The sequence below is a fragment of the Mastomys coucha genome, unplaced genomic scaffold (assembly GCF_008632895.1).
Source record: "Mastomys coucha isolate ucsf_1 unplaced genomic scaffold, UCSF_Mcou_1 pScaffold9, whole genome shotgun sequence".
NCBI classification, from domain to species: Eukaryota; Metazoa; Chordata; class Mammalia; order Rodentia; family Muridae; genus Mastomys; species Mastomys coucha.
The window spans coordinates 40614690-40638180 of NW_022196915.1; the positions used below are offsets into that span (position 1 = coordinate 40614690).

The 23491-nt window shown below is 43.2% G+C and overlaps 2 gene segments (V, D, J or C); both read left to right on the forward strand.

Moving 5' to 3' along the window:
- The window catches only part of LOC116084800, a 556508-nt gene that overhangs the window by 455470 nt on the left and 77547 nt on the right, over positions 1–23491 (forward strand).
- On the forward strand, positions 4628–22482 carry LOC116084802. The segment is given in 5 exon segments: positions 14117–14469; positions 18753–19031; positions 19591–19656; positions 19999–20115; positions 21828–22480. Coding segments are annotated over 4 exon segments (525 nt in total).

Sequence of the window (23491 nt, forward strand, 5' to 3'; positions counted from 1 at the left end):
AAAAAAAAAAAAAAAAAAGAACTTTACCCTAAGAAGAAGAACATAATTAGGTCAAGGGTATACGAGCAGCTGCTGTGCTCCCACGCCAGAACCTGCAAACCAACTTCCAAGGCCATCACTTCCGTTGAACTAAGGCTAACCCTGACTGCTTCATTTCCAAGAACAGTCATGTTCTGAAGTTAGAGCGTGTTGTGGAATTCTGTGTTTGGGACATCACATGGACAATTCTATCTTGAAGTCAGAACATATATGAATTCCTGCAGGAAACCCATTGACAGAGTGGGTACCCCATTGACAGAGTGAGCACCCCTAGAGATCACTGTGTGACTTGCAGGAAATGTTTGCTGTTTATGGAATCTCATGGAGGAGCTTTGTAAACTATGAGCTTCCTGCGCCTTCAAGTTTAGTTAGTTGGCTTCCAGAATCTTCCGATTCTCACCCCATGAGAGAGTGTTTCAGTTCAGTGAAAATAACAACATATCATCGGTTACAGAAAACTAGTAACTGAAGGCTTGGATAGCCCAGCAGTTCACTTGGCCGCTATGCACATGTGAGGACCAGAGCTTGGATCAGCAGAACCCATGTAAACGTTGAGTGGCCATGCCAGCCGCCTGTAATTCTAGCTTTGGAGGAAAGAGTCAGGATCCTCTGAAAAAGCTGGCTGGCAGGACTAGCCATGTCAGTGAGCTCTGAAAAGCCCTGCTTCAACCAAAGATTGAAGAGAAATTAAGGGTAACTCTGGACCATAACTTCATGCCTCTACTTGCACGGACATGAATGTGCACCAATGCATCTACACACATGCAAACCATGCATATACACATATATACCACACACACATGAAAATAGAAAAGATACTGGTGGTGGCTAACTTAACTGCTCTGATATTTTCATATTATATAACATACTATAATAAACCTTTGGCAGATGCTTTACTCTCTGAATCAGTTACTTCTCTGATGAATGACAGATGATGTAACAAAGTCATCCTTGGGTAGAAGTTTCATTCAGACTGCAGAAGGATCATCATTTAAATATAACATAATAAGTTCACCAAAGTGGCTTCAGACTCCAGATTCTAACATTCAAGAAACTATCTCCTGCCACATTTTGGTTGTATTCATACCTGTAGTTCCGATGCTATGAAGGTTAAGGCAGCAGGATCGCCATAGACTCAAGTCTAGCCTGGGCTACAAAGTGACTTCCAGCTTGGGCTACACAGTGAGACTCAGTCTCTAAAATACAAGTAGACAACATCAGCACACACATACACAAAACAACCTGTAGTCACAGTTTCTTAAAGAGTATTTAACGTGCCCTCTTGAAAAACTACTATCAATTTGCTAGCTAGACAGTGTCTGGCTCCTTTTAAATGCTTACCCTTAAACCCAGAGTGTCAAAGTTCTTCAGGAAGGAGGAAGAACCAGACCCTAATGGGACCATTTGTGTCAAAGAAGCCTACATGCCAGCCAGCTGTCCCTGAGGTACAAAAAGGGCAAGTTTTAGGGAGGCATTGTTTGAAAGATAGAAGGCAATGGTAGGTGGAATGTAGGAATGGTATAATGAGAGAAAGGAAGAGTGTGGGAAAGCAGAGCAGGAGGAAGCCCTGGTGATGTTTGATCAGGAGGAGGCTCATCTGCTAAATCATGATCCAAGAGAATTGGGTTTGGAAGCTGAAGCTAGTAAAACATGACATGCAGATTAGAGAAACAGGGGACAGGGTGGGAGTGGAGATTATAGGAGGCTTGAGGACGGGGAACCTCTATCTCCTGCTTCACTGGAGGAGTCTTGCTGAGGTCCTGCAGATGAAAGGTTCAAACGTCAAATTTAAACCAGAGGTTCAGGTTGCCAAGGGAATTATTGGGGCCAGCTCAAGATCTGACTTGAAGGCTGATTGGAACTTTTTGAGGACAAGCCAAAGGATTGTCTTAGAGAGACGACTGGCAGTGTTTATAGATGTAAAATGGGTCAGAGCTAGCTGGTGCCCCCCAACCCCTGTAGATGGATCTTTCACCAGAAGGGAGTTTCCGGGTAATCACAAAGAACAGACTCCAGGGGCCTGAAACAGGGGTGGAACCACCTAGGTCACCACTGGGAACTGAGAAAGCCCTTCCTTGCCCAATTGTGTGCTGAGCAGGGGGATGGCCTGTGTCGCAGATAGTTCTGAGAGTGGTAAAGATGGCTCTCTCAGGTGCTGGGGATCCAGTTTGATAAGACAGTGAACTTATCACTATTGCCAATAAGAATTAAGACAAATCTCTTACTACAATCACATGGCAATGAGAGAGCTAGAAACCATGGCCCCAGATAGGGTGGGGTCCCAAGGTGTACTGGCTGGCCACCATTCAGCCTTAGCTTTGAAAGTGGAGAGACTCTCTGAAGGAAAGATGAGAAACGGGAGCTGGGGTATGAGATTAAAGCCTTGTGAAAAGGGGGACCTGGTGGGGCTGCTACCATCGGGGAAGCTCTTCTTGAGTTTTGATGCCAATGTGTAGGAATTTGTATGTTAGAATTAAATTTGTAGGAAGAAATAGTGAGTTTAGACAACCCCAAAAGAACAGCTTTAGTTAATGCCAGAGAGGCCATGACAATTAGGACAAAAGACCAGAAACACAATGACCAAAGTTCTAAAGAATGCAGATTCTGTCTTTGAAAGTAGGGTGAGGTAGGGAAAGAGAAGGGGGATTTCCTTAGGGCAGAGTGGGGAAGTTAGTTGATTTCTTAGATAAACTGTGGTTGAAACAGCAGTCTGTTTTCTCCCTTTGCAAAGCTAGTGTCTGAGGTCAGGGTCAGCTGCAGTATCCAAATGGCTGGCTTCTTGGGACTTTGAGCTCAGTGTAGAGTCTTGGCTTCTGGGTAGAAGTCAGCAATTCTAGTTGTGACTATATTCTGTAACAAATAGCACTAAATTTTAGTCTAATGTCTTATTTTTGCAGTAGGCCAGCTGGATTTGGTTTCAAGATGTGGACTGTGTTCAAGTCTATTCCACATGATAGAAAAGGAGCCAAGCAGAAACAACAGTGACTTCCTAGGACATATTCTTTATATCACAGAAGGTTTGAAAACACTGATAGAAATTCACGATGAGGAATCCCTTCTTAGAACTGAAACACTGTCATTTGCACCAAAAATGCCAGTGTCAAGAGTAGGGGGTTCACCATGCCTACTGTACATCATGTGGTAACAAATCTGTATCTACATGGCTGGGAATGGGGGACTGAAGAGCTGGGAGCTGGAGTAGCCGCATCCCCATTAGGATACCCAGCTTCTTTCCTGCAACAGTCTCAGAGCAGTTTCTCCTGACCACTCTTGGGAAATCTTGCACACCAGTAGTAGGGGGAAGTCTGTGTGTGACACATGAGTTAACTAGGAGTTTGATTATTTCTTCAGCACAGAGACCATCCACTTCTGGACATCTCAAAGACTAACACCCAACAGGAGCTCAGTCAAGGGTCAGAGTTACAATTCTTTATTCTCCTCTGGACCTCTGCATGTGGTCATTATATCTAGGTGGGAAGGAGTCAGCAGAAAGACCAGGAGTAAAATTAACAGCATCCCATGATAAGCCATGGGTGCCTCTTAAGATCTCCAGGAGTGAATACCAACATTTCATTCAATCCTACAAGAAGCACCAAACTCATTAATATTCAACATTTAACAGCGTCACTTTAGATGAACCTATTGTGCTGCCATGTTTTCATAGTGATGGTCATGATGATCAAGAGCAAACAAGATTAGTATTTGAGAGCATGATTCAAGGACATGATTCAGCCCAAAATCAGATGTCAAATATCTATATAACTAAGAAGTAGCTGTTGCATTTAGGTGGAATGACTGTCTCTGGTTGATCTGGCCGTGCCCTGACCAAGGTCACTTGGCCAAAAGATGTAGCTGGAGTGTGTAAAGCCCTAGTACAAGGCAACATCAGCTGGAGTCGTGGATACCTTTTATAAAGCCCACAAAAGAGAGCTCTGTTTACCAAGCTGGAACCCATGCTGCCTCCTCTGTAAGCCCAGCAGGTCCTCATTTCTCTCACAAAACACCATATGGGCTGCAGGCTCCAAATTAAGCAACTGAGAGGTCAATGGAGAGGATAAAATGTTAAATTTACCTGAAAGCCTTTTACGGAGCTTATTAACACTATTCAAGGGGAAAGCATGGCAGGCAGAGGAGGTTCTGAGGCTTGGTGGGAAAGAGGAAAAACTACATTGACCACAAACATTTTCTGCCTAACCCACAGCATGTGGCATGCACAGGAGACTTTCAGATATCTAACATAGTCCCCGGTGGGAAACCATCTGAGAAAAAAATGGGCCAAAAAGTATGGATTGCTAGGGGTGGACATTATAATCTCTAAAGGTCCAGTCTAGCCCCAGAGCAGAGCCAGCCAGCAGGGTAACAAGCATTAGGCAGTACTACCCAGGCAAGTCTGGCCTGAACTAACTGCCAAACCCTTTGATCTTCCGTGGCTTGACATGCAGAGAACACCTGGCTGGGGGTTCTCACAGACGTGTGATACAAAGCCCAGGGAAGGTTTTTGTAAAGCTCTGTAGCACCGTGATTGGAGGGATACGAGCACAGTGTTTCAAACCCCATAGAGGCCTGTACAAAAACTACAGAGTGAAGAACCGAGTCCCAGGGAAGGGTCCTGCCTGAGCCAGCCCGCCATGGAAGATAAACAGAGTGAGGCAGCCTGCCCTTGTTTGGAAGCCTAGAAAAAGGTCAGGAAGTTGACTGGACAAGAGATGACCCCCCCCCCCACCTGCCGGCCTCTGTCTCACACCTGTTTCCTGGGTAAAACTGTTACTTTGCCGTTGAGTTGTTTGCTGAAAGGGTGCCCTTGAGTGCTCGCCTGTTGGGTCCACAACACTTTAAGAGCTAAATGAAGTGTTCCGTGTGGAATTTGTGAAGTTGGGTCCCTGGAGAAACTTGCCTGAGTTCTTTCCTTTTGCAGCTCCGAAGTTGAGCTTGACAGAAAGTTGATTATGTTCGTGGCCAATTCACTAGGCACACTTGGCAGTTTTGAAGTTTTCTACCTGGAACTAACCAGCACTTCAGAACACCTTCTCCCTCTCCCTGTTGTCCTATATATTCTCTGACCATAAGGCCACATGATGCATGGAAAAGCCTTAACTGGGATAGTCATGAATCCAAGACCTGACAGTGCTGGCTTCCTGAGACAAAGAGCTATGTGTGGGTCTACGTTGAAAACAACAGAAAGCTCTGCTAAGAGAATTTCATGTGTCCTGTGCAGGAAAGGCTTACTATGGAATATGTTGTTCCCGCTTGCTGCTCAAACATCAACCTCCTGTAAGCTAACCCGTCCTTGTATATGCTGTTAAGTCATGATGAGCCAGCTGGATGAGTAACTCATGCTGTCTTTAAAGTAGAGAGGCATGAAAATCCTCCAGCCATAACATCAGAGCAAGAAGAAGATGGGAGACAGCTGTGGAGGTTTTTGGAATGGCCTCAGTAGCTGTGCTACTGACAAACTCATCTTTGGACAAGGAACCCAAGTGACTGTGGAACCAAGTAAGTCATTTATTTGTCTGGGTTGGGGGCTAAGGGATGTTCCACCTACAGAGCTTGGAAGTATGAGGAGATATGAAAGGAATAATATTCGCATCCCTGGTAATCCAGTCATGTTGAGGAAGGTGCCTGGGAAGAGGCGGACTCTGGTTAGCTCCTCCGTAGGACTAGGGTTGTCTATTTAAAATTAGGATTTGGGGGATTTGGGGGGAAAAAACATGCATCTCAGAAGAACCTGAGAGAATTGTGCCTGCTCTACGGAATCAAGTCAAACTATAGAAATGACAGAGTGGGACAGCTCAGCAGGGTCAGGATGAATGTGTGCTCAGGTGATCAATCTTATAGCAGTGGCTCTAGATTTAAATAATGCTGACCTTCCATAGGCCAGACATCTGTTCCTGGGACAGTGCAGAATGAAATCAGTGTCCTGATCATGGAGCATGAAGTCAGAATAAGTAGACTTTCACTACAAGTGTGTCAGTCGCCACAGTCCTCCGTGGAAGGAAGGTGTCCAGACACCAGACACTCGTGTCTATTTGGTCAAGCTGCAGATAGAAACTGTTACTAGAGAGAAATAAGGATGGGGCAGTGTGGTTCCCAGTGAGACCACACCTAAGACTGCTGGAGCTCCCTAAGGGACTTTCGGAATCCGTGTTCCTAGCTACTCTAAGGCAGTCACACTAATGGTGATGACGAGTGTATTCTATACAAAATGTGTCAGTCATACTGAAGGTGTTGAGTGTACTCCATACAAAATGTGTCTATTAGAATATCATTTCAATTGCCATCGTAATTCAACAGTTTCTTGCTATTAAAAAAGGATGGTGTTTCCCACTTGGTAAGAGCTGTCATAGTTGCTATAATAATTGCTTGGTAGAAGCAATTATTGCTGTCAGGTAGTAGATATGGACCCTAAGCCAAGGATCAACTAAACCAGCAAGGTCAACTCCACTGCAAGGTCCTAAAAACCTTAGTGATAAACACCGGTGTTCACCAGCCCAGCTTCTAGAAGAGCAACAAGGCTCTCTGCCCCGCTGCTCTGACTTTCTGCTTGCTTTCCAAGGTTAAGAGAAGGCCTGTGATTTTAAATTAAGAGGTCAGGAGGGTCCTGGGTGTGAGAAGTGAAGGAAGCAAAGGATCTGGAGCCAAGAAAGGAGATCCAAGTCTGGGGACATCTTCAGACCCCCTACGAGCACCTACTGTAGAGACGAAGAGCAAGGGAGAGACAGACCCGAAGCTAAAGTAACAGTGAAGTAGGGAAACTCAAGTTTGCCATCATTGGGAAGAGTTTGTAAAGTCAAGCAACTCAGACTTTTGCCTTTAAAATTTTCTTTGACTTTGAAACACCTCACTAAAATAACAGCATGTCCCCACTCCCCTTGAGGTAGTGACCAATTTCCCTAATCTCCCTTTGTTCAAGGAGCTCTTCCTAATGAGTTAACTTGCTCTGATCTACTGGTCCCATGTCCCCCCAAGTGTAGAATAGCGGAAATCGCTTCTCAAATCCATCTGCCTTAAAGTTTCCTTTTAATTATATTTTAACTTCAAAAGTGAATGAACTTAAGGAAAATGATTTGGCAAACTGTGGCAGGTAGATATGACCCTTTTCCTCCTCTAAAGAAAGAGATGTGATTAATTGAAGTTTGCCAGACATCCAGCCAGGGCATTACATTACTCTTTGAGCTAGAAAAGCTAAAGAGCATCTAGGGGGTAGGACCCAGAATAGTTTTAAATAGCATCTTCCTTTTTAACCAACCAGCACTGGACTAATGAGCTACAGCTGCAAACAGGGCCTTTGTCTTATCTGAAGCCAACTTTCTTTTGATTTTTCTTCGGGAGCCTCTTTCAAGCTCTTGCTCGCAAGGTTCCCAAGAAGCCCCACACTAACCTATCAGATCTACACACAGCAGCAGATCCCACTGGGTAGTCTAACCCACCATGGAGAGTAAACCTGGGGATGCCATGCAATAAGTCACCACCATGTAAATGCGTGCTCGACAGTGTTCAGGGCAGGAGTCCACAGAAGGGTCATGATCTCCAGGAACATCATTCTAAATGAAGGTGTCTGGAAGATGCCTCACAGTGCTCTCTGTTATTGTATACCAGCCTTATGTCACAATATGCTTTTGGTGGGTGCTTAACTTATATCGGTTGCAGAGTGCAAATTAGTTATCACTCTGTGTTTTTGCAAACCAGGAAAATGAATCCAGGAGGGGGTTGCCCAAGATCACACAGCTTAGCCAAACCCTGATTCGAATCACCTGTGTGGTTCCAGCATCAGTGCTTTGAAGGTCCCTGCTGTTCTGCCAAGCTGTACCTGCACACATGCAGGGTTCATCCCCCTCAGAACAGCCACCCCCTCAGGACTCGGTGCTGTTTCCTTTCCAGCCACCATTTCCAACACCTCCCTCACCAAGAAAGGGCTCCTTCCCCCATCTCCACACCATCCCTTTCATGAAGCAGAGGACGGGCTCTCACTCATGCCACAGATTTAGAGCCTCAGAGTTCCTAAAACAGAAAGGCCCAGACAATTAGTCAGAATGTCTGCCTGCTCCTCACAAGAGGTCTGCCTAACTCTCTTATTCCTCCCAGTCACTGGCTCTTCAGCAGCTCCTTTCCCCGATTTCTTTCTCATAAGCGTCTCCCTGAACGGGGTCTTTACACATGCAGTTCTCTACTTAGAGCCATTTCCCACCAGGGACTGGTATAGCTTTCTCCCAACCCCTGCTTAGAAATGTGAGGCCTTCCCAACTGACCCACAAAACCCCCTTCTTCCACTCTATTATTTATAGTCCTTTTGTCTTTCTAAAACTGCCTGTGGATTTATTATCTATCTCTCTTGGTCCATGGAGATAAACACGTTAAGATTTACTTCCCACAAAGACATTTAAGACACTGACTGTATTTTGTTACATAAATGATTCAGTCCATCAGAGGACACCTCTGTTGTGGTATACCAAAATGGAAGTATACTAGCAAACTGCAGCACCAAAGCAGAGCCCTTCTCTGCAGCCCGGGGCACGGCACTGCCACCTGCGCCAAGCAGTATTTTAGGTACAAGGCTTCAGTACAAACAGCAGACCAAAATTCTTACTATGCAAAGGCAAATGACACAAGGTAAACATACTATAGGCTGCAACAAGCAAAGATCCAAGAAGTGGGATAAAAGGCACATGCAGAAAGGACTTGGGTGTAGTTTTAAACAAGAGGAGTCTCATTGGAAAGGTGGCATTTGACATGGCCGAGGAAACCCTTCAGCTTCCCGGAGGAATGGGACTTCCAGGCAAAGGGGATACAGTGCTTTCTGGAATGTGTGAAGAATGGTCAGGAGGCTCTATGTCGGAACAAAAAAAGAGTGCCAGGGAACAAACTTGAAAGGGAGACTGAAGAGATGGTTTAGTTGGCAAAGTGCTTACTATGCAAGTAGGAGGACTTGAGTGCAGATCTTCAGAGCCCAAAAAGCTTGGCATAGTGGCACTTGCCTGCAATCCTAGTACTGGGGAGGCAGGAAGATCCCTGGATCTCACTGGCCACATAGTCTTGCCTAATCAATGAGCTCCAAGTTCCATGAAAGATTCTGGCTCAAAAAAGTAGACAATGATGAAGATAGGTGTGTGTGTGTGTGTGTGTGTGTGTGTGTGTGTGTGTGTGCATGTGTGCATAAGCATAACACACATTCATATATCTGCAGAATGGGGTAAAGGAAGAGACACAGATACAGAGAAACTAAGCAGGTAATGAAGGTGGGGAGAGGGTGGCTTATAAGCTATTGTACGGACTTGTACTCTAATTTGAGAGGGAAGCCTAGAGAAGGGAATGGAGATCATAACTGACTTGGAGAATGGTCAAGGAAAACAGAAACCCGCACCCCAGTCTTCAACTGTAACCCTAGAAAGGGAGCACCTATGTCATGCCAAAGGACACCAACAGTGAGATTTCCTCTCCCTCTGTCCCTGCTCCAGCACTCCTGCCAAGGCTGAACTCTGCTCTTACTGAAATTATATCTCTTCCTTGGTCATGCCAAAGGACACCAACAGTGAGATTTCCTCTCCCTCTGCCACTGCTCCAGACTCCTGCCAAGGCTGAACTCTGCTCTTACTGAAATTATATCCCTCCTGCTTCAAGTAAAATCCCTCTTCCCTCAATTTAGACCTGATAAAATTCTAAGAATTACATTGATGCTTGTAGCTTACAGAATGCCTTATACTTGTTCTCCCATTACCTTACAACTTACCAATAGACAAGGCATTTCTTCATTTTAAAAGGAAGCAGATAGAGCTCCCCACAGTTCAGAATGATCATAATCACCAAGGGACCGACTCATTCACCACAGCTAAGACCTACCCTTCATTGATTCTCAGAGCATTTCAGTCTTCCGTAGGTTCTAAACTGGCTTGAAAATGTATAGTCCCTCCTTGGTTTTTTTGGCTGACATGCAGGCAATCTCATGAAGAGATATTTTACATATAACAGAGCTAATTTAACTTTCATGTCTATGCACAAGTATGGCATTAAAGTTTGCTTAAAATGTGGCATTCATGAACATGTAACTCCCATGGATGGGGGTTCTGATAGTATTATGTACTAGAAAGTACAGCTGCTGCACACTCTTGGTAGTGACACAGTGCTCTGACTGCACTGATGCAGAATTTGTAAAAGGTCAGGCTGAGTGAAGTCCCAGGGGAGCTTTGCCACACCTTCATGTTGCCCAAAGCTTAAGAACCACGGCTCTAGGACCAACATTCTACTGTATGTTACCACTGAATAAATGATAAGGATGATGATGATGATGATGATGATACCTCCTTGCCAGTCTACATTCCTTGTCTCTCCATCAGAGGACAAATTTTGTTAAAATATAACATGAGGAAAGCTTGGATTTCTACATAACACAGAAATTCTCTTCTGTTTATCTTGAAAGACAATCTCTAGGAGATATGAGGCCAGTGGGACAGAAAATCCTGTCCAGTGGATCTCACAGTTTGCCATCTGAAACTAGGGTTGCTGTAAAAAGAAAAGTAAATTTGTTCTGGATTAGATTTACAAGCTGAGGAAAATACATTGATCTTTCTCAGAGGGCCTTGTCTATCTAGAGGTTCAATCATGAAACCCATTTTCTTATTCTTTGACCACTGTTTTTAGGCAATATCTTTGTTACCTGTTTTCCTCAGTCACAAGTTCTGTCTCAAGTTACTGAAAACTTCCTCCAGTGAGGGGAAATTACTCAGGCCTGATCTGAGGATCAGGGACTCATTTTCTGATAAAAGGGAGGGTGGATTTGAGCTTCTACTAGCCTTCTGGATCTTATGTTCCTCCTGGCAAGGCTTCATTGTTCTCCAGAAAATTGCTCAATGCCTGTGCTCTCACCACATACTGCTCCACACCATGGCTGCTGTCCTCATAGGCAGTGGTCAAGAGCTGGGATGAGGAATTTTGGTTCCTTTTCTTTGGCAACTCCATGATATCACTGAACCCTAACTTCTTATGGTTACCTGAAAGAGCTCAAAGAAACCTTCCGGCTGGTACACAACATGATGCTCACAACATTCCAATTAATTCTTGGACCAAATTTGACAGGAAATTCAGGAAAGTTCAATGTTTTGACTATCTTGTGACCAACCGAAATCCTATGGTTTTGGGAAAAGTAGCATGGAAAGAGACTCAACTTTGTGTGTCTATCAACCTGCAAATGATCACAGAGGTTCACACAAATGACTGCTAATGCTACTTCCAGTCCTATCAGCCATTTCTCTGGCTCAGTGAATGGAAGTTGGGCTTAGGAAAGAGGCCCAGCCACACTTGCTATCTTTACCTTCCGTGACAGCATCTGTAAAATGGACCAAATAATGCCAGTTCATGAAGTTGTTTGCAATGTCTACTAAAATAGTATAGAGATCAGTGTTTGTTAAGTGGTATGAGGTTCTGTTATGAATGGTAATTTTACATACTCACTGTGAATTGTTGGACAGACCCGACCCTCCTAAGTTAGTGGCCCTTGACCAAGAGCGCTTTGACCTTCCTTGTCCAGATGATACATGACCTGGTGGTCATTATCTTACCTATAACTATTTCTGCTCATGATGGCCATTTAGCATTTCAGCAAAACCAACACAATCCGTTCCTCTTAGGGAAAATGAGATTGTCAGCAAAATCTAGGGATAAGAAATGGCAGATTGAGGAGCTAGTAGCCAAAAGCCTTGGGGCTTCCCTAAATGTCAACATTCGGAAGATAAAAGAAATTAAACAGGCTGCAAAGTACAACGCTTAGCTCTGAGAAGCCTTCACAAGATTCTGTCCCCCAAGCCATGCTCCCGCTGATCCACCAACACTATCCACAGATGAGGCAGACTGAAAAGGATAAAGAGCAAAGAATTCAACTGAGGCCTAAGCTAGTGCTATGACAGTGTAGCTTAGCTATGGAAGTGGGGATCCGCTCATCACAGAACCTTAGACCAGCAATTCTCAACGTGTGGGTTGTGACCTCTTTGGGGGTCAAATGACCCTTTTAGAAAAGGTGCCTAGCAGATATTCTGCATATCAGATATTTACATTATGACTCATAACCATATAAAAATTACAGTTATGAGCTAGCAATGAAATAATTTTATGGTTGGGGGTATCACACAAAATGAAGAACTGTATGAAAGGGTTGCAGCATTAGGAAGGTTGAGAGCCACTGCCTTAGAGTCAATAACACAGTGGAGATAAATGAGGCTTCTCAGGAAATGAGAGGTGGGTCTAAATTTGAAATTCATTACTTGTTACAATGAATTAGAATAAAATTTAGGACAAATGTATTAGATCTTTCTTAACAAAATACTCTGTGCATGATTGAAAACTCTATCCTGAAGTTTAAGAAGAACAACTTTTCTACAACTACCTTGAAAAGCCATAGGATAGGTTTCTGGTTCTGGCCCTCTGGTCGGGAACTAGGACCACAGAAGCTCCAGATGAGAAGAGTCTCTCAGAGTAAGAATTGTGATAGTGTTGTAAGAAGAGAGGTTAGAAACAAGGAACAGAGATGAAATAAGGCATTAAATGTACTCTATCTATCTATCTATCTATCTATCTATCTATCTATATCTATCTATCTCATCTTGGTTTCTTTTCTTTCTTTCATTTTTCTTTGAGAACTTGCATTAAACCAGCAAGGCTGGCCTCAGATTAACTGATGCCCAAGATCCCACGCCAGCCAGGATAACCCTTACCTCTCCTGTAAGCCCTGAAGCTGGAGGCTCTGCACAAGGCACTAGGGACTCATATCTCAGAGAAACACAGACACTGACTCCAGAACAACTGGGAAGTGATGGTGTTCTCCTGAAAGCATCATCCACTGGTAACCCATGGTTTCAAATCCAGGGTTCAGTGGTTCAGCTACCAGCAGTGAAGCACTGGAGCCAAGCCAGAGACCAACAGTCTTTCTAACAGCTCAAAAATTCCAAGTCCACTGGGGAAGCCATTATGTCTTACATGAGGACATGTGAGTTTTTCTCATTCTACAGGAAGTAAAGAAGTGGGAAAGGTACATGAAAGTGGAAACCCTGGCAGACCTGAGTGACTGCTGCTGTCAGCTTGGTCTCTGCCTCTCGGAGGATAATAAAAACTTGCAAAGGTTCTCCACTGCCTATTGCTACTAGGGAAACAGTGGGATTTGTTAAAGTTTCTTATTTCTAAGGAGACAAACACCAGAGCAACGAAGAGAAGGAGGGAAGCAAAATTATGTTACAGCCGATTGCAGTCTGATTGATGTTTGGTAAACTCCATCTGAGCAAAAAGCACTATGTTTCATTTTCTCTTTAAATTGTTTCCACTTGAAATTCAGAATAATCTCCTACATTAAGAGTCAAATCTTTAAGGCTGAGCCTTTGGGAGTCTTGGGGGAAAGGAGGTTGAAGAAATGAATCTTTACTACCTGTCGGCACACTGACCACACTTCCATGTGATCTTGTACTTTCTTTTCTAGTTTCTACCTGCAGTGGTAGAAGTCAGTATGATATGTGAAGCAGCTCAGGTGCAGAAAGTGGGAGCTTCAAATCAGGTCTTCAATTCTGAAAGCTTCAACTTCCAAGGATGGTCCTCCATTACTGTCATTCCCTTTTCCATGGTTCTAACTCTAGTCCTTGAGTTTGGTGCTGGTATCATGTGGTCCACACAGTCATGATGATTACTATGCATTTCTCAGGCTTGTATCTGGCTCCAGGACCAGAAGAAATTATAGAAGGAAACTAAATAAGGACAACAACACAAGGATTGGCCTGTCTGACCTACAGGCATGATACAGCACCAATGGGTTCTTGCCAACCACAAGTATTTATTATTCAACCTTCAAGTCCTTGGCTCTCTTCTAGGTTCAGTAATTAGAAAGCAAACTCATGAAACTCACTCTGAATGATGGGGGAAAATAGGACTCAAATCGAAATATACTGTTTGTGGTCCAAGAGAGGGACTTAGAGTATGAGAAGACGATATTTCTAAGGCCTCCTCACCTTGCCTTTCAGTTAGTAAAAAATCGAGTATTCTGTCTAAGTATCTAGCTACTATGTTTTTCTTGAAGGCCTTCTCAATAAATTTCGAGTTAAATTTTGCATCTTGAAGTCAGCTGTCTGTCACCCTCTCTTGCTTTGCTTCAGCCCTGTCCCCTCATCTCTTAGATGGAGACTTTGTGTTCGCTTTCCTATCCAAACATTCAGCTACTATCAGCTTCAAAAGAAAAGGACAGGCTGTGTACTTGGCCTCCTGACTCATCAAGGACAACTCTGCAGTTCTCTGAACTGTAGCCTCTATAGGCTGAGTTGCAGGCTGAGAGGCAAGACACAGATGTTCAAGCCCAGACCCAGGGCTAGTCCCAGACTGGTTATCTGTAAAGCAAGATTATAATGTGCTCCTGGGACACCCGACAGATGTTTTTTGGAACTGGCATAAAGCTCTTTGTGGAGCCCCGTAAGTTGATTTTTTTTCTATATTTCTATGGATAATTTGAATCCTGGAAGTAGAGCTACCATCCACCTTTTATTACAAGCTATAGCTAGTAGATTCACTTACATCTCAGAGTTAGATAGAACAGAAGGAAGCAGGCCAGGGTGAAGACACTGAATTTCTAACATGCTTCTGTTACTACTTTTATTTTTAAATATATAAATATTAAAACTGTAGTCCTTATTTATTTCTTAAATCTATAGATCAAGCTAGAAAATACAAAGAAATCTTTTTTAAATTACACTAATAAATGTATCACAAGGGGAAGGGAGGTAGTCATAGGGGGCGCTTGGGTTCAAACTCCCCGGGCAATCGTTTGCTTCCTGCACATACCTGTGACTGAGCTGACTAGTCTGCATGCCTCCTGACAGAACACAAATATCCTACAGCTTGAAAGGCTTCCAAGACAGGTGGTCCACCAAGTCAGAACAACTAGGCAGAACAAACTTTGGGGCTTATGTGCAGTTCCATACTGGCTCTTTAGCCTTGAAATTCCAAGTGACATTTATAATAGATGTCACAATTCTTAGAGAAGCAGAAGGATGTTCTGTGTGATTCTACGACAGATAATATCTAAGTTTGTAAGTCATAAAGAATATTTAGAAAGGATGTTGTCTTCTCTTTGTGTTGTTTCCCAGCAGGTAATTTTAGCATTGTATGAGCGCTCATAAGAGGAGAATGTCTGAAAAACAAGTGGTATTGTCCAAGCAAATATACCTGGAAAAGCATTGAAATATAGTTATATTTGTGGAATAACAAGAGACTATTCTCAAAAGATAAACATTAAAATTTTTCACTTAAAACTTACCTTCAAATATTTGTTTAAATCAAATACAGAATAGACTAAGCTCCATAGGACAACCACATGGAGTACATTCCACTTATTTAAAAAGGAAGGTCCAACTTAAGCCAGATATCTGTTTTCTTTAGTTACCATGACAACCAGACACCAATGAATTGATTGAGTAAATTTTTCTTTGGTTGTGATCTTGTTGTGACTTGTGTTACACAGCTTACAATCAATGTTAGTGTGTAAATATGGTATAATTAAATCATTCCTACTGGCTTGAGAAAAAAAATGATCTTACTTCATTTTAACAAGGGTAGGGTAGATTTCTAATTTTGAGAGTTTTTTGTTTGTTTGTTTGTTTGTTTGTTTTTTACCTCAGAAAAAAAATGGAATTGTTTTAAAGGGAAAAAAATTTCTTTCAATTGTTTTAAACATATGGATCTTAGAGAGAGAGATTGAGAAAACATTTTACTAAATTAATGCACTATGTTCAATTTGCAAACCTGACTAATACTTTCAAAGGCTCAGCATGTGCATTCATGAACCTCTTCAAACATCCATCTTGCTACTTATATTATAATATTCATATAATTCAAAAATGACCTCCCTAGCCCAAGATAATTATTGCTGATAGCTTCTTAATGAGTTTAGATTTTAAAATCCACACAAGCAGCTAGGCCCAGAAGCACACACTGTACTATTGGCACTCAGGAAGCTGAGGCAGGAGGATTGAGAGTGTGAAGTTAGCTTTAACTACTTAGTGAGACTCTGTCTCAACAAAAATCCAAACAAGCCTTCAGTGTCCAACTTATTCCGATTGGATTGTACTCTTAAGTAACTGATAAGGTAGGGTTCTGAGTTGGCTTTGGTTAGTTTGCTGGGTTTGTTTTGTTTTAACAAATTTCTAACCCCTACCTCTCTTGAAAAATCAACCACAATGCATCTCGGGCCACAAACAGGATAATGAGCAAGAGATACCGGGCTTCTGAAAGGAGGGGCAAGTGATGAAGAGTTGTGGTTTCCAGCCGTTAATGCTGGGGTTATCAGTTTTGCTGTCAGCAACTTCAGTGTGTAAGAAAACTAAAAAGGAAAGGTTTTCTCAGGAGGGTTGAGAGCAGATAATTCTAAGAAACCCTTTAAAAGAAAAGAAAAGAAAGCCAGTCTTGTCTAGAGCCAAAGCCAAAATAGTCAGAATCTTAGGAATGAGTCTTCTGCCCTGAGTGCCAGAACAGATCCCAATCTTTCCTTTGAGCTTCTTGGTGAAGGAGAAACTGGAGAATGCACTCATGAGGAAGCCTTCCCTGAGCATCTTGTTCTCTTAGGATATCCTTGATCTGCCCTGATCATATTCTACTGTGGAGAGCAGCAGACACCTTCTCATCAACAGTCACTCCTCTCAACCAATCTGGCCAATTGATTTGGTTATAGTTTCACTAGCATGGACCCCATCGCTAACACTCAAACCCAGACTCTGGACAGAACATTTAAAATGTCAATCTGTTTCTACTTGCACATGCATTACCAAACTTTTCTGTTAAGTGAGACCTGTTGCTTTGACCATAACCCATGAAAGATAAAAATACATTGTAGCTCAACATAGTTTTCATTTGATACCAACTCTTTTTCAATAAATACTAAGGTCTGTGTTCACAAGGAAAGTTACTGTTGAAAGTCAGAAATGAAAGGTATCATTAGAAATCTGTTCACAGGTCGGCTGTCATTCCCTATTGTATGTAAAATAAGGCTCTTTCCTTTGCAGTTATTTAAAGATGATACAGAAGCCAAGTCTCTGAGAACATAAAATATATCACAGTTCAGGAACTTCAATCAGACAGTTATCTTTCTCAAAGCATCAATATTTCCAGTTTTTAGGAAGGGGGGAGAAAGTACCTACCTGGATTAGTGGTAGGTTCTATTCAAAGCAAGGTGTGAAAGAAGAGGAGGCAGGTAGAGGATCCAATTCTGGGACCAACATTCATTCCATAGCCCCTTTTAGAATAAAACAAAAAATGGGCTTAGCTGGGTTTTTATCTACGAGTACTTTCAGAAAATGGTTGTTATCCTCTGATGGTATGTGCCTACAATTCTAGTACTCAGGGGATGAAAACAGAAGAATCACGTGTTCAAGGTCATCCTGTCTATATAGCAAGTTCAAAGCCAGTCTGGGATGCATGAGACCCTGTCTCAAAAGAAATGACTCAAAGAAAATAGAAAAAAAAATCTATAATCTCAGCACTTAGGAGACTGAGACAAAAGGATTAAGAGTTTGAATATACAGGCTGGAGAATTGGCTCAGTGGTTAAGAGCACTGTCTATTCTTCCAGAGGTCCTGAGTTCAATTCCCAGCAACTACATGGTGGCTCACAACCATCTGTAATGGGATCTGATGCCCTCTTCTGGTGTGTCTGAAGACAGCTACAGTGTACTTATATACATAAAATAAATAAATAATTCTTTTTTTAAAAAAATTGAATATAGTCTGGAATACCTATAAAGATTATTTCAAAACAAACATAAACAAAAATTACTCAAATAAAATTGTAGTCTGGCCCTTAAAAAAAGAATCGGGTCCACCCAAATGGAGATAAATCTACTGTTTACTTTCAGTGGGATCTCTTCCAGTCTACAAAACAGGGAAGACATCTATAATAGCCTCAACATCGCCGTCCTCTGGTTTGAATTGACTATGCAGACCTTTTTAGAAGTCTGTGCTTTTAATTGACATAATGCAAAATAGGAGCACATTGAAGCCGAAGGACAAAATTGAATATTATCCTCAAAAATACTGTCTACCTCGTATGAGATACAGTCTGTCCTTGGCCTGGTGTTCGCATTCACCAATGAGACTAGACTGGCCGGCCAGCAGGCCCTGAGGATCTCCTATCTTGGAAGCTGCCTTCCCAAGTCTGAGATTACAAGCACATGCCACCATGTGCAGCATTTTTATGTGGGTTTTGGAAATCAAACTCAGGTCCTCATGCTTACAGAGCAAGCATTTTGCCAGCTGAGCATTTTGAGGGTGTTGCTTTTGATTTTAATTTAGTTTGGTTTGGTTTGAGATAAGATATCATGTAGCCGAGGCTGGGCTGGTACTCAAGGATAACCTAGAACTCCTCATCCTCTTGTCTCCATCTCCCTACTGTAACATGTGGTATATTGAAGAATGATGGGTCTATGCTATGTTGGGATCATACCCAAGGCCCATACTAGATCCTCGGGTCTGGAAACTTCTCTATAGATGTTATACCCATCCCTCCTCCAACCTTATCTCATTTCAGCTCTTAATTAGAAGTCAAATTAACTACCCCTTCTTTCTTCCCACCTTGTCCACACTTCCATGAAATGCTATCAAGGATAAAATACTACTAACAAGATATAGAATGTTCTAGATTCTAGCCAACGCCTGTTTAATTCTCATTGGGCTGCAAACTATCATCTCAGTTGACTATATTTTCAGAAAGCCAGCCTCCTGCCAAACCATCTGTTTTCGTCATGAAAAACGGAACAAATGTTGCTTGTCTGGTGAAGGATTTCTACCCCAAAGAGGTGAATATAAGTCTCAGATCATCCAAGAAGATAGCGGAATTCGACCCTGCTATCGTCATCTCCCCCAGCGGGAAGTACAGTGCTGTCAAGCTTGGTCAGTATGAAGATTCAAATTCAGTAACTTGTTCAGTTCAGCACAACAGTGAAACTGTGCACTCAACTGACTTTGAACCTTCTGCAAATTCTTTCGGTAAGTATCTAACTTAAAGAACTGAAGCTAATAAGATAGGCAAGCCAGAGGAAAGAAAAGTGAGAGATATGAACTCGGAGTGGATAACTTTTGATTTAGCATTGTGCTAGTAAATGATGATGATGATGATGATGATGATGATGATGATGATGATGATGATGATGATGATGATGATGATGATGATGATGATGTGCTAGTCTCTGGCTAAGAGGAAAATGCTTTGCATCTATCCTCTTGTTTAATCCCCACCCCTCATCTTTACCAACCACTGTCCTTTTCATATAAATGTCTGGCACCAAAGGGTATCATTTAGTCCAACACAAAGGCAATATTCCACAAGGGTGGCTGTCTCATCATGGGATTAAAAATCCTTGTGCTGCCTACAAGTTACAGATCATCTTAATGTTGTGCTGAGGATGCCAAAAAGGTCCCAAACCAAAGGAATCCTGTCTGAATAAAACAGCTGTGTGAGCCTCTTGCCCTCAGTTTACCGACCTAGAGTCTCCTCCTTTGGCTTCTTGGTTGTCATTATCATCTTGACCACTGTTGTTTCTTCCAGATGATATAAAGCCAACAGAACCTGAAAACGACACACAAATTTCAGAGCCTTGCCATGGCCCAAGAGGTTAGTTCAAATCCAGAGGTTAAAACAAATTCTGTTGTTTCTGTTGTTGTCACCTGGGACCTGAAAGCATCAAATTCAAAAGAAAAAATACACACACACACACACACACACACACACACTGAGCCCAGCTGGTTCCCTTGGCCCCCATCCCAGTAGAGCTTGCCAGGCTATGAGCCAGTGTTTCCCAGACTGGCCTGTCTGGGGTGGGCACAGGAGCCTGAGGGCTCTGAGTGCTGTCTGAGACCACACTGAAAGTGCAGACCAGGAAGAACTATGATGATTTGGAGCAGACTGGTAACAGATGCTGACTCCCCCAACTCCACTGCCCTTCCTTTTATTCAGTCCCAGTTCACACCAAGAAGGTAAACATGATGTCCCTCACAGTGCTGGGCCTGCGACTGCTGTTTGCCAAGACTGTTGCCATCAATTTTCTCTTGACTGCCAAGTTATTCTTTTAAGGTAAGAATTGGATACTTTATATTCCCAGCTCCACCCTAATTGTGCTATAAATTGTAAAGGAGGTTAAAAATGGTAGTAAATAAGGCAAGTGTGGCAGAACACTCCTAGAATTCTAGCAGTTGGGAAGCTGAGGCAAGAGGATTAACATGAGTTCAAGACCAGCCTTGGCTATGTAATACCAATCCAGGCAGGGCTACATAACATGATATTATTTCAAAAAGAAAAAGAAAAGAAAGGGAGAGAGGGAAGAAAGAAGGAAAGGAGAGAGAGACAGACACACAGAGAGAGACACAGAGAGAGAGGCAAAGACAGGACAGAGGCAGAGACAGAGAGACAGAGACCTAAGCTTACCTATAAACCTAGGCTTGCCTATAAAGCTCCTCTTCCTGGGGGCTGGAAAGATGCCTCAGTGGCTAAGAGCAGTGGCTACTCTTCCAGAGAACCAGAGTTCAATTAGCAACTCACAACCATCTGTTCCAGGGATTTAACAACCTCTTCCAGCTTCCAAAACCACTGCAAACACTTGGTTCACAGACATACATGCAGACTAAACACCCATAAACATAAATAAAATAAAATACTCCCCTCCCTTATCTTCCCCAGTACATCCAAATGTTCATCAATTCATGTTTGAGGAATGAGCCTACATTTTAAAGGAAGAACCCCTGGCATGTTAGTAGTGGCATGTTCTGCAATTGATTAATGATGTCTGTAATAATACTGCACAGTCGACACCAACCTTTCCAAAATTGCCATGGACTGGGGTTTCTTACAGGGTCCCTTGTTCCGTGGGACGATGGGTTCTGGCCAGGTGTGCACAGGATTCAGCTTTGACAAACAAACTCGACACGAGTGGTGTAAGGTCTGAGTGTATTTCTCAAAAAATGGCATGAGGCTTTTACAATCATTGCAAAAGAGAGATGAAAAATCTGGCAGCTCAGTAGTCGAGGTACCTCTGAGGCCATCTAAAACACACTGGATCTAAAACATCAGCCATCTACTCTGGACTGGTGCAGCACTCCCGGGCTCTGAGTATGTTCAGGCTGCATGGTCCAGGCCGGAGTCCCATGAGGCTACGGGTGCGCGAGCCAAGAGAGTAGAGGCTCGAATCTCGAATCCTCAATGCTGAATGCTCGAATCTCGAATGCTTACTCTCTCGAATCTCAACTGGTGCTGCACCCCCCCGGGCCCAAGTGCTCTGGGCCCAGGGGGCTACGGACTGCATGGATCTAAGTCCTAGTCCTCCTAAGCTCTGGTTCTACTCCGAGTGCGAGCGAGTCCGAATGCTGAATGCAGACTGCTGAATCTAGAATGCTGAATGCTCTATGCTGTCTCTTTCTGTAAGCTTTAATGCCCTACCCACAATGTTGGAGGCAATTAGTTAGAATGGCTTAACATTCTAAGCCAGGGTTTGACTAGGACATTGGAACATTGGTGAAGGTCAGAGAGCAATGTCCGAATTTTCTCTTACTAGCTGTAAAGAAATGATATCTTGGTGGGCCCCTAGCACACAAGTACAAGGACATATCTGGGCTACCTCTGAGTTTGGGGTGCCAGGCGACAATGCGGAGGCAGGAGACTGACTTTCCTTGAAGTTTATGCCTCAAATACCGCTGTCACACAAAGTGTGCGTGGCACAAAATGATATCACCACTACTACTCTTTCCAGTCTCAGGGTCTGTGATTCAATAACAACTTTCTTTTACTTACAGGTGGGCTGGCATGAGGAGACTACAGTTCCTGAAAGAAATCAGAAGCATAGAAAGATGCTGTATCCAAGGCTTCCAACTTCTCAGTGCTTCAAACTGACCCTTCACCACCACATTTAAACAGCTGCTAATAAAACCAGCTTTTCTGTGACAGAAACAAGCCTAGCTAATCCTCCAGTCTAAAAGAAAAGCAAAAGCCCTCGGAAGTGGAGTGTGGCCCGGCTTTACATGCTGCTTTATAAAGGCACGGAAAGCTATGAAAACAGATCCACTTTATTTTACCCCTATAACTGGTATACTTTGAAAATGGTTTTTCGTCCTTCTTTATTTACCCAGAACTAGAAAGTGGGGACCAGTAAATCACCAGCTTCATTATCCAGGAGGAAATGGTCTGGGGAGAGAGAACCCGTATCTTTTTAGCTAAACCTGGAAAGCTGCCCTCAACTCATCCCTAGCCAGAGCCCCCCTCCTCCTCTCCTGAGTCCTGTATGGCCCAGGTCCACCCTCTGTATTTGCTCCAATAGCCATGCTGTTTTCCTAGCAGCACTAGGGTGTGAACAATTTTAGCACTTTCTGTCTCTCCTAATACTTTACAAACAAAATCACGTTTGGCTTCCTTAATGCTCCCCAAGCAGACAATAAAGCTTCTAAAATCACATCTAATTATTCTCCACTCTATTATCAAAGATGAAAGAAAAATACCAAAAGGAAGGACACTCTTTCTGGGAACTGTCTTTGTGTGTACAAACCGGCTGAGTCCCAGGCACAATAGAGAGAGTACAGAATTAATACCTGTGCCCAGCCTGCAAACGACTCACTGTACAAGTGTTTTGGAAGCAGGAATAGGGATGTGACCTCCCTCTCTCCCTGTGAAAACAGTGCTTTCATTGTCTTTGCCTGCCAGTCTGTGCCCAGGCTTTCAACACCACGGGGCACAGATCCTTTCCCCTTAGTCTTTGATGCTGATGCCCTTTGCCTTTCTTCTCTGGCCTACCTCTCTTGCATTTATTAAGTTGTTCACCTCTGGCTTCACTCACTGTAAAGTGACTACCAGGGGAGGAAGGTGCTCAGAGCTATTAGTCTCCTGGAAGCCAGGCTGAGCGTGTCAGTCACACCACAGCTTCCTGTGCTTCTGGCCTTCCATCCTGTCTAGGGAACTGGGCCCTGGTTTCCTGCTGCTATTACAACAACAGCAACACCTTCGGTGTGGTGTTCAGCTCTGTTAACCCCAGCTCAGCAAGACCACAGCTTTATTAACACACCCACTAAGGGTAACAGGCCCTAACAACTCAATAGCATGGTTCCCTCAGTTCCTATGAGAACTATAAAGCAGGGGTCGTGGTGTGATGTGTGAAAGAGCAATCTTCACTGTCAATTCCCTAGCTACCACCAACCATAGTCTCCAAGCCAAGGGAGGTAACGATGCTGCACGTTACTGGGTTCAGGCAAATCTAGATGGATAAGCCAGGTCTACCCAGGGTAAAACAACCAAGCAATCCACCCTTTGCCTGGTATGTATGAAGAATGCCTAGTGCCAAAGCACTCATTTCTGCTACCTTGCTGTGACATCAGAATGCTATTCCGAAGTTGTTAGAAAAGGTCTCATCCTCTTTTTCCAAGCAGAACAAAAACATTTGCCCAGCCTGCCCTCCCCTCCATGTGAAAAA